Genomic DNA, 12,461 nt, shown 5'->3' on the forward strand with positions numbered 1-12,461 from the left:
TCTGGTAAGACGCATGAAAAAGCCTTTTCCAGCAATGTCAGCCTCATGCCCTAAGCTGAAAAGTCCTTTAATAACTCTTCTCATTCTCCGGTATTACCAAACTGCAAGCTGTCTTATCTCTGTTTACCTCAATTATTCTACACATGCTGCTTCCAGAACACTCCACGCACTTTACACTAGGTTTTATTCCTGCCCTAGTATCTTGCACAAAGTATCTGCATGTATCACATGTGGCAACCTTCTGAGCCTTACTGGTGTCTACTGCTCCTCATTCATTCTCCTTGTGCAGCTTTCCAAAATCAAATAGTAAGTTTTCATGCTAGACCCGCTCGCTCTCTTGTTTGGAATGCTAGTAGAAGCCTCCACTGATATATTCTGGTACACAAAATATAAGAACAATCCCCTTCTATCACTGATTTTAGAATCCATCGTTTAAATCAGCTAGCACCAAAAATGACTGGAAAACTGAGTGCAAGTTACTCTGTCCACAGCTGAGAAGTAAATTCATGTATACAGCAGCAAATCAAATATGAAGCCTGCAGGAAGTGTCTGCATCTTACATGAAAGGCAGGTATAAGGAAAACAATGTTTCAGCCAAGGCTTTTAAGAATACTTCTATAAAGGACAAAGTATTTCCAGGCCAATTGCTATGTACAGACAAACAGCTGGGTTTTATCGACAGCCTTATTTACAGGTATGTAATGACAGTCTACAAACAGATTGAAAAGCCAAAAATAAATAAAATAAATTCTAAACGGCCATCACTTCAAATAACAGATTTTAGTCTCCTTTGCTTTGTTTGTCAATTACATCTATACGAAGTGAGTCCAATGCAATGACATTATGCTACGCCACATTTGCATATGCAAAAAACGTGTACAAAACCAATAGAGAGTTATGTTTATCTCCATTCAAAAAAAGTGTTTTAAACAACATGAAAGCTGTAGGTGTTAGTTCCCTCACTTGGATAACAACAGAAACTATACCTTTGGGAGAAGCTGGATTGCTTGGAGTATTCTCTGTCTGTGTCCAGAGTTAAGGATTCCTATTTCCAAGAGATCCTGGTCCTCCATTACGTTGCTTCCCTAAAAATGAAAAAAAAAAAAGGTAGAATAAAAATGAAAAAAATAGCAGACGCCTTCAATAGCCTGAAACAAGCCCTTCTATTTCGTTTAAAAGAGAACATTTTGCTTAACTTATAGTATCTGACAACAATCATAGATTATTGATGATTGCATTCATTTTCACAATGACAAAATATGGTGGAAGGTGTTTGAACTCATGTACAATTACTATATTGCTGGCAGCACTGCCAGTGGAGAAATTGTAGCTCTCACTCAAGCCGAATACCAGATGTGAATCTTCTTTCATTTGATTGAAACCAAGGACACGACTAAGAGAACTGTTCAGAAACTTCATTTTTTCATTCCTCTCCTACCTGACCCAGCTATATACGAAGTTCATTTTTCTCCAGACTTAGCATAGAATAAGATGAGCAGAGTGGATGAGGATAAAATTATTTAGTTCCTTGTTAGTAAAATGGTGAGAAACCAAAGAGAGGGAGTGGTATCAACAAACCCCATATAGTCCCCACCCCCCTGAATTTTTTTGTACCAGTGCAGTCCTAACTTTACCCATCACTGCTCTTACCTTCCTACTTGCAGACAGGTCAAATAACTCCTAACATGCAAACAGCAGAAAAAGACCATCTGTTCAAACAATACACAAAATAAATGCCCATAAAAGTCCATAAAATAAGACTCCACAGTTCAAGCCTCTATTCTTAGGAGCTGTTACCAGTAGCAGAGGATCTATAGGTCTACAAACAGGATAACACGACTCCTAAGTTCCAGAAGTCTGACACCACCTAGACAGTAAGTTCAGCATTCAAAGGTTAAGGTACTTGATTAGCTGGCAGTGACTACCAGGAATCACAGGAGGCACAACAATAGCTCAAAAAGGGAATTGCAGCCAGGGATCAAATCAAGATGGTTTAAAGTAGGCTAGCAATCTTGCATTGATTTTTTAGACTACCCCATTTCAGACAGAAACTCAGGTTTTGTTTTTCTTTTTTAAAAAGCTTCTAACTATGGCAGTTGTGAACAAAACCTGCAAAAAAACAGATGACCTGTCTGAACTCTTACCCCTGTTGGAGTCTCATGACACTAATTTGCTAGAAGCAAGAATTCTTATTATTTGTACTCATTTAACATCATTGTGAAATAAGCTTTATATGAGCAAATCTATGAAAAACTTCATCTCCACCTTTCCATTTGGCTTGCTGCTTCTGACTCAGTAGAGCTCTGAAGCAGCAGCAAAATGAAAAGCTAATAGGCGCATAATGGAACATGCTTAAACACTTTGCTGAATCAGGGCTTAATAACGGCTATGCATTCTTCCTGAATATCAAATCTCCTGCCCCACAGCAACATCACTTTCTTTCAAAAAGCACACTGGAATATGCAATACTTCACCCTGTTCAGCTGCTAAATCTTCACTCTTTTCAGATGGACCGATTAGTTTACAGATGCACTCTTGAGGACTCTCAAATGCTACTCTGCAGAGTATCCTGCAAAATCTAGGGGAGGTCTTTTTAAGGCAATCATGGAAACTTCGCAAAGCTATTGCATTGAAAATTATATTTCACAGTAAGTGGTATGATTTAAGACTACAAGTCTGCAAATCATATCCTGAAAGAATCTGTGTGCAGCATTCAGAACAGGGCAGGCAGAGACCTGCTCCAAAGGGAGAAGCTGTGCAACCATGCTGGTTTAAGTACATGACATGGTGTAAGAGTGTGTGCAGCGCAGGCTGCGCAAAGAGTGATAGTGATGAGGCGGGGTTAATACCCCCTTCATCTCCCTGGTAAACACATACAGAATATAATTTCCCCTTTCTTCCTTTCTCCTGTAAATAACCTAAAGGAGGCCATAAACTGAGAGGAAAAACTAGGGGGAAAAACCCCCTGCATTTTGGACTGGGTTCTCCAGCTGCTGGAAAATAGCTAGCATAAATGGATTTAAGAAAACTGAGCCAGCTGAGGATCCAGTCCAAAACAAAGGCTATACATTTTTGTTCATTTTAATAAATGCAGCTATTTTGTTTACAGCTATTGCTTTCACTTCATTTCACTGTTTTTCAGATTTCACCTTTCATCACTGTGTGATGTTTACACACAATCACGGTATACTCATCACTGAGTTACTACACAGTGTTTACTGGTGTCAGTAACCTTGGCATCCAGCTTCAAATACTGCAATGTTTAAAACCCAATTCAACTAACACTTAGGCACAGGAAAAAAATATGTCTATTTGAACAAAGTTGCTGCATAGCAGAGACAGTATTATTTTATTAATTCTTCACTATGTTTTTCCTTACATATTAGTTCATATATTTTGTTTCTTTGCAGTTGGTATTGTATATTTTTAAAAGCATGTTAAAGTTACAAAATGAAATATTTGAAACTCAGGAAAGCCTGGAATTCACGTGGCCTCCTTATCCCCTGTCTGAGAAGGCACCAACCTGGTCCTTCAGTGCGCTCAGGTTTTGGAGCTTTCCCTGTGTGTTACCATCAGTGTCAACAGCAGCAGACACTCCTCCCTCCTGTAAAACAGACTTCATTGTCTCCTGCCACGGGGCTAAACTAGTTCTTCATCTTTGCACAAGAGCAAACCAGGAAACTTTAGATACTTGGTACATACCCACTATTGCTTAACTCAGAGGAGTAAACTGATAGTAGTAGAAAGCTGCTGTCTGCTTTGCAGACATGCCTGTGAAGAGAAAGAAACAGTTCCCCATATTCCTATCTCTCTGGTGTCTGCTCCCACTCTCCCCTTAACCCCAGTCTGATTCTCTTTTTTACCCGATTCCTCTTCCTGTGTTCCTCCAGTCTCCTTCCATAGGCCTCTACGCTGAGAGTGAGGGCAACCTCACTTCCTTCTGCAGTAGATCAGACAGTAGATCAGAGACAAGAGGAGAAATTCTCTCCCTGCTCTTAGATGCCATGCACACATTTATTATAAGCTGGGCTGAATTTTACCTCAATTAACTTTACAGAGATGACACAGTAAATGTAATTAAAAGGAATATTAATGCAAGAATGTCTTTTCACATTATTTCAGCCTTAAAAATAGCTGAGCTATGTTAGCTGAAACATTCACCAAAAAGAAATTATTCCAGTAGACACCTGGAGAATTTGAGTCCTAAGATTTACCTTTGATATGCTTACATACAGAACGGGTTCTTATAAGAGGAAATATGGGACAGCAATCTCTACTGGGCTTATTATGCTTTTATTATGCAATAAAAACATAAGAGGCTTTGTGATATTGTAGTTTCTTAAGTCTGTAGGAAAACTTAGTTGGAAGGAAAACTTACTTGGAGTTAAAGCAGTAAGAATATATAAAATTTGCTTATACTAGAACAGCTTCAGATCTCCATCACTTCAGCTTACACTGTTGACGTTCCTGTCTTGTTAATGCATAAGGATAGTCTTACTTATGAATTAGAAAGGTTCTGGTTCTGAAGTTCCAGTTAGGAAAGAGTGTAGCTTCCCCCTCCCTGGGATTTGTGGTTCCGCATAACTCTCAGGAATATCATCTTTTTCCCTGTAAGCACATACAGGAAGCCAAACTCCTGAGTAAGAAGGCAGTAGTTTCACAGAACAGTTGGGCTCAAGAAGGAAGGAAGAACGATCCTGCATGTGGGAGACTGGAGGCATATGAAAAACAACACAATTTTAAAAACCCAGAAATTTTGCCAAAATCTGAGATAGTTCCTATAAATAAGTTCAGAACAAAATACATAATGGTACACTATGAGATAAAGATTTTACTGGCATTTATTTGGGTTGTTCCACACAAAACCACCTCTGGCACTCTCCACCTGAAGTTAATATTGCCTTTCCCAAAAATGCTGGGTTAGACCTTTATACCAGATTCCAAATGTATGTAAGTACAAATATATGTATACAGAATCTTTAGAAAACAATGTAATCTGGAATATGTCAGATTTATAGCAAAAAAAAAAAAAAACTCTATTAAAAATAGCCTACTTTTAATACATTAAACAGCTCAAAGAACCTCTGAAATCCAATCAAAGCAAAAGATTCATAAACTTGTAGATGACTTCATTTACTATCAAAAAAGAACAACTTTCAAGAATCTTTAAAAAAAAAGACCAATACACATTCTGCATCCTGCAGGAACAAAAGCACTTTGAAGGTTTGTCCCTGAAGATAATAAAATATGGTGATTAGAAGAACATATTAGGATGGCAGGCATGACTGTATGTTTCTCATTGCCCACCTTTTGTAGCTTTGTTTTTAATCTTTCTTCGTACATTTTCTGTGCATGAGACCTACGGTGAAAAATTCCAATGTCTGGTTCTGTCATGTAAGTAAAATAAAAATGGTACAGAAGCTTTACAACAGCTGGAAGATATATCACTAGACTTATTTGAAAACTCAACCACTGAAGTTGGAAGGGAGGGGGTGTGGAGAACAAACCTGCATATGCTTTTTGGCCTTATTCTTGCTCTTCACTGTGGCTAAGAGACTGAAAGCCTCATAAAGGTTGGAGAGAGATTTCATGGATTTTCATTGCAATCAAACTTCTGGAAAAAAAAAACCCTCAATGTGGAGGTAAATGCATATGCATCACTTTACATAAACTGAGTAAAAACTGGCTGAAAAAAAGAGAAAGAAAAAATTAACTTTGCATTTGAAGCTTTTTTCGCTCTTACAAAATAAGAGATTGTTATGTAAGGAATAGAAGATTTGGTAGAGTTCTGGCTGGCAATACTAACTAACCCAGATTTTTCTATGCTCAACTATGTCAGCTAGAGGAGGAAAATTAGTGAATCGGGTGCCTAAAGCTGTGGAAGAGATGCTACCCACCAGGCTGAGTTGAATTCATTTGCTGAGCAACCATTATGGTGATCAAGTTCAACTGGACATGCCATGTGCTACTGGAAGTGGCAACAACTTCTGGTATCCTTTTTACGTTTCTGGTGTACTGGAAATTGGTTTGCCCAAGAGCAAAGTTGGTGTGCGTAAGGGAAGGATGACTTCTGAGGTAAATATAGTATTGATGGGGTAGCACTGGTGGCTGCATCACTCTTGTTGCTTGGGGAGCACTATTTGCCCTCTCGCAGCCGCCCATGTAGTAATCTGCTGCACCATCAACATGTTGTATTTGAACCTCACCCTGGCTGACTGAGACCTGACACTGCAGGAGCACAGCTGGGGGGATCTGAATGGAGTTGGGGCAACAGGCCTCATACTTGGGTTTTCAGGATTGCTGGAAATATGACTTGGCACAGAAAGGAAAAAAGAATTTGGGATCTGCGGTATCGAAGAGTATCATCATTCCTGCCACTCAGATGTGGGAGCAGGGCTGTGGTAGGTGGGAATGATCTTCCATTATACATGCTTGGAGACTGAAGTCAGAAAACTGAGACCACCAGCGTCCAAGAGCTCTATGGTTCCTTACCCCTTCCACCCCAAATGGGAAGGAAGGGATCAGGCATCTGGTACCAATGGGAACAAGGACTGCTATGAAGCACATCCTCAATGGCTCACTTAAGACAGCCCCCTCTTCATTCTGAATTGTTTTGCTTCTCGCCCACCTAATCCTAATATCCTTCCAAAGTTCATCCCCTTGAAATAGTTGACATCTGAAGTGTCCTCTGGCTGGGAGCAAATAAAAGACATCTCACAAAACGGTTAAGGACCCATTGAATGACCATGATTTTTTCATTGTCTAAATCATATGCCAGACAGCTTATAAATTTTCATCATAACATAGCTTTTCCTCAAGGTAAAAGAGTTTTTTCTCAGAGACTTGCAAGAAATAACTAGAGAAATGTAGTTTCCAATAATGAAAACTGCTCCTTATTAGTGCAAAAATTTCAGGCAATGTGTCACACATTTCATTTCCAAACAAGAACTGGCAAACAACCAGAATTTAGCAAGCTTCAGTACGAGTGAAAAGGTTGCCTCTCACTAGTATTGCCACTGTTAACATGAAAACAAGATCCGTAAGAATGATTATTGAGTGAAATGCTTAACTTGTACTTTGAGGTCAGAAAGATTTAACAGATTCCTGGAGATACTGCAGAAATTGTTATTTCACCTACAAACCTGACAAGACGATGTTAGAAAAATCCCCTGCAGAAGCATGAAATTTTGCCTTGGGGAAAAGAGATTGATTGTAAAATATGTTAGGAAGAAAGTACCAAGCATGTTGCAAAATAATAATTTGATAATGTTCTTCCAAAATTATTTTGCTTTTAAATTACTGATATTCATTCTCAATCCTCACCTTGCTCTATTGTCAAGTCTTCACACTTATGAGTTTCTTAGCAATTAAAAACCCCACAAAACCAAAGAGAAAACTGAAAGTTTTCCATAATACTGTCATTTTGTCAGGAAGTAATAATAAACTAATATTGAAATGTTCAATAAAAAAGGCCATTTCACTCATAGGTAAGAGTGAGGCAATAGCAATTCAGAGCCTGAGTTTACAAACTATGCATAAAGAGAGAAGGTGATCTAAGTAGGGTCAGTTTAAAATGGAGTCCCAACAGACCCCCAGTCCCAGTCTACCTGTGTTCTAAACATCTCTCATTCACATTCAGCTCTTCCAGAAGTGAACCTGAAGTAACCAGTGCCATCAAAAGCTTTTCAAACATTGATATTCAAATGAACCTATAGTCACAGACCTTTCACACAACAGTAATAGTTAATTAAAGTATAGTGATAATTAAACAATACTGATAGCTGGGACAAGGATCCTTGTAGGAAGAATTTCTGCTATTTTTATCCCCTCTTCCTTGTATCACTGATTCATTACAACCAACACAATTGTCACATGCAAATTAGCTGCACAGATAAGGTGGCAATTGAAAAAATTACCTCTGATGTCGCACTTGGCCCACTTAATTACTAATGCTGTTGACCCAACTCTGTCTGCCTATTTAGTCATAATAATTCAATAAAATAATTATTAATACTTACCTAAATTACATCTTAATGTCTTGAATGTATATTGTGAAGATAATTTCACTTCGAGTAATGAAAATTCCAGAGAGTCTATATTGTACCATTATTCAGATTACTTGAGATAAATGCTAGTTAGATTAGATGCTAAATTTCTCAAAGGTCCTACTTTAAGATCAATATTACTGTGCGCTAATTAACAGACTTCTAAATTCTCAGAAAAATATTCCTTTCTCCAATAAGTGTGTAAGTGTGCCGAGTGCAGGAAGGGGTAAACATCATATTATCAGACATAACGGAAATGCTGAGTACCTGCTCTGCACTTAACATGGATTTCTGTTTAACCTTGGAGCTAACACTGGTATTTTTGTAACAAGTGTAAAAACTCTGTTCACCTCCTAGAATGCCTCACAGAAGTACTTCCTCCCTCACATTTTTATTAACCTCATCATGTTGTTAAAAATGTAAGCCACCCAAATCAGCCATGAGAGCACAAAACACAGAATTAAAGACTTTGAATGTAAAATTCTGGGTAGGATCCATGTCTTAAAAATGGGTTATTCACAGAAAGGGTCTGTGAAATAGCAGCAAGGAAAACACACGCTCAAGAAAATACTTAAGCCTTCACACATGCCGTAAAGCTAGGACTGAGGTCTTGGAAGCACTTGTTTGTTTCCTGACTGCAGCTGAATCCCGCTCACACTGGCAGCTTTACCTTTGGGCTGCCGTGTGTTCAAGCTCTCCATTCTGAGCAGACGGAGAAGCTTGGAAACCATGTCAGACCTTCAAGTGTGTCTAGAAAGTAGGTCCTCCTCTTAGATGCCTTCAGAGCTTGATCTTGTAGGAAGCCTCAGAGCATGCCCAAGGCAGAAACACAGGAGCACAGTGTGAACTGGCAGCTGCTCTTTCTTACAAATGTCATGGAAGGAAGAAGAATTGCTTTATCTTTCTTGCTCATAGCACAGCCCAGCCATTAGAGGATTCATGCAGAAGGCGGGAGATCAGATTCACGTGTCTTTCTCAAACTTGAATTTCCTAAAAAGAGAGGAAGCTATGCAATGACTGATAGGAAAGGGCATTCAGGAGGAATCGTTCACTGGTCCTGCTGAAACTAAATTGCTGTGAAGTTTAGTCAGTAAGCCAGAGAGGAATATTATGCTTTAGATCAGTGACAGCTGGCTGTGGCCAATCAATCTTCTTGTGCTGTAGCTAGAAATGTTTCTGGTTTACACCCAGTGACTGCCAAATATAAAAAAGCAGAGAAAAAGCTGAAAATTCAGGACTATTTCTTTCAACCAAGTATCCTAACTTCTGAGCTACAGAGTCAGGCTTCTGGTTCATATTGTAATTTGGAAGGAAACAGTGAGCCAGCTGTCCTCATCCAAAGGGATGACTTGGATGTCAAGATGCAGGGAGCAGCACGGGAAATCCAGCCTCCAAATGATGTCTAATGCAGGGCTGCAAACGGAGGCAAAATTTTCAAATATAACTCCTGCTTTGGAGTACCCTACTGGCTTCCTCTGCTTAGCATTGCAAACACCTTTCTTAAGTGCCTTTCTCTTCCTATTAAGTTAGGGAGGGTCTTGTGTGCCTAATTCAATTGTAGGGATCCCACTCCTAGAGACAGGAACTGTGAAGTCAAGTGTGGCGAAGCTCACCATTGCTGCAGCTCATTGCATTTTTAATATGGCCTTGGAGGCCTCACCTGGCTGTGTGAAGTCCACTCTGTGCACTGCCAAATGAAGGCACTGCTCACCTTTCAGGTGCCCAAACCATTTTTAGTACCTAGCTGTCCTAGTAATTGGAGGCTGCTAGGTCAACTGAACTTGCTGTTGTGTTTAATATTAGATTACTAGATATCATGATATATGAAGCAGCTCCCCCAAATGAGAGATAGTGGAAAATTAATGGCGTTTTCTATGCATCACTGATTTGCTATGTTTTAATGTGTTTCACGTTCCACCATGCTGCTTTGGATCTGTAGTGGTGAAGCAAGGGTAAAAGGTAAAGAGAGCTTGTAAGCTAATAAGGAACTGGAATATACTAACTTTCTCTAAGTGAAAATTAAAAGGGTGCAAGGAAAACATGCAGTCAGGCTTGCCTGCTAAACAGTTGTTATGATGAGACCCATTTTAATGTATTCCTACAGATTTTGTTTGCTAAGGGAGGAATAATGAATAGCGGGATTGAATAAGGTATTGTTGTCTCCCACTGCACACAGATGAGATTTCTGTTACATGATTTTTCCTATACAAAACATTGTGATTTATTTGCATGGTATGTACAGAGATATTACTAGCCAGGTCCCTGAAGTTCAAGAAGTAAGCAGAGATGGCCTCCATTTTCTTCAAACCCTTTCTAAAAATATGAGAACATTTGATTAACGGTTGACAATTTTCTTTTCTTCCTTTGCTTGTTCTTGTAATTCATTTTGCATGGGAAGTGGGCTGTGTTTTTCTTATCCCTTCCAATTCAGCAGCCGGGCGGCTGGCTTTGCGGGCCCACTCCCGTCACCACGGCAACCAGCAGATCACTGTGATGTGATCCCATGCGCTTTATGTCACTACACGGTGCTATTGTTCTCCAGTAACGATTTGGGAGATGCATTTCCCTATTCTCATAAAGGAGGATTAATTATCGTTCCACTGGATGGTCATCCCACATGTCATGTGTGGACTACAGCATCATACAGAATGCATTTTGCTTCACATGTAGGAACTTCAGGAACATCTGGTTTGCACCATGAAGCCTATGTTCAGCACCAAGCAGACGGTGCTCCTCAGAAACATGCTAGAGAATCTGAATTGCAGCTGTAGTTCTCAAGAATCATCAGAATGACCATACTAGGTGAGATCAAAGGTGTCTCTAACTCAATGATTCAGTGTCTCTGCTAGTGGCCAAACTGCCCAGAAAAGCAAAATCTATAAATAATTTGTCTTATATAATTTTTTCACTCTCATCTTTGGGCTAGTTTAAAGTTAAGCATATGGGCATTTAGCTACACTAGAGACTGGATATATAGCAGGCAGAAGACCTGATTTTGCTATATACAAATCCACCATAGATTTCAACGGATACATAAGGCTCAGTTGCTCTTTAGCATTTGGAAGAAGTTGATTTACCATCCCTTTTCTAGATTGCAGCAAATCATCCCAGCACTGCAAAGCTTCTTTCTTTTTATGCGTTCCAGAGAGGGCTGAAGCCCTGGACCAACCTTCTTACAAATTAACTTTGGGATGATATATTCCACAAGAATCAAAGTAAGACCAGTCCCTTCAAAACTGTGCTATGATGACAGGCCCAAACTTGTAGAGTGCATGGAAGAAAGGATACTTAGAATCACAGAATCAGAATCACAGAATTGTCTGGGTCAGAAGGGATCTTCAAAGATCGTCTAGTCCACACTCTGCCATAGGCAAGGACATCTTTCATCTTACTCAAAACCCCATTCAACCTGACTTTGAACACTTCCAGGGATGGGGCATCTACAACTCCTCTGGGCAACCTGTTCCAGTGTACCACCACCCTTATCATAAAAAAGATACTTCCTTATGTCCAATCTGAATCTACTCTCTTTCAGTTTAAAACCATTGCCCCTTGTCCTGTCACAACAGACCCTGGTAAAAAGTCTCTCTCCATCTTTCCTATAAGCCCCCTTTATATATTGGAAGGCTGTAATAACGTCTCCCTGGAACTTTCTCTTCTCCAGGCTGAACAACCCCAACTCTCAGCCTGTCTTCATAGCAGAGGTGCTCCAGCCCTCTGATCATCTTCATGGCCCTCCTCCAGACTCGTTCCAACAGCTCCATGTCTTTCTTGTACTGGGAACACCAGAGCTGGGCCCAGAATTCCAGATGGGATCTCACAAGAGTAGAGTACAGGGGGCAGAATCACCTCCCTCGACCTGCTGGTCACACTTCTTTTCATGCAGCCTGAGATAGCATCGGCTTTCTGGGCTGCAAGTGCATGTTGCTGGCTCATATTCAGTTTTTCATTCGTCAGTATCCCCAAGTCCTTCTCTGCAGGGCTGCTCTCAATCAGTTCATCCCCTAGTCTGTACTGACATTGGGGATTGTCCTGACCCAGGTGCAGGAACTTGCACTTGGCCTTGTGGAACTTCATCAGGTTCCCATGGGCCCACTCCTCAAGCCTGTCACGGCCTCTGGCTGGAATCCCTTCTATGAGTAAAGGGGATATTTCACTCTCTGTGCTTTACTTATCCCGGAAACACTGGAACAAGGTGTAACTGGACAAGGAGTCCAAAGAATGAGGGAAAGACATTCCACTTATGCTAACTTTATCTAAAAATTAAAGGTTCCATTTTGCAAAACAACTGGGTAGCAACTGATAAGTAAAAAGTGCACTCTGGAGTGATTCCCTGATCACTGCATTCCTTAATATTTCCTTGTCAATTCATGACAACATATTTTGAATATTAAACAGTGGCATTTCAAGTAGCAT

The 12,461-nt window shown here is 39.9% G+C and overlaps 1 protein-coding gene across 1 annotated transcript in view; it reads right to left on the bottom strand.

The window, feature by feature from the left end:
- Positions 1–12,461, bottom strand: part of ANKS1B (ankyrin repeat and sterile alpha motif domain containing 1B) — a 450,874-nt gene that overhangs the window by 173,840 nt on the left and 264,573 nt on the right. The window contains 1 exon segment of the mRNA XM_075749435.1: positions 987–1,085. Coding sequence (XP_075605550.1) covers positions 987–1,085 — 99 coding nt within the window.

Source organism: Balearica regulorum, chromosome 1 (assembly GCF_011004875.1).
Source record: "Balearica regulorum gibbericeps isolate bBalReg1 chromosome 1, bBalReg1.pri, whole genome shotgun sequence".
NCBI classification, from domain to species: Eukaryota; Metazoa; Chordata; class Aves; order Gruiformes; family Gruidae; genus Balearica; species Balearica regulorum.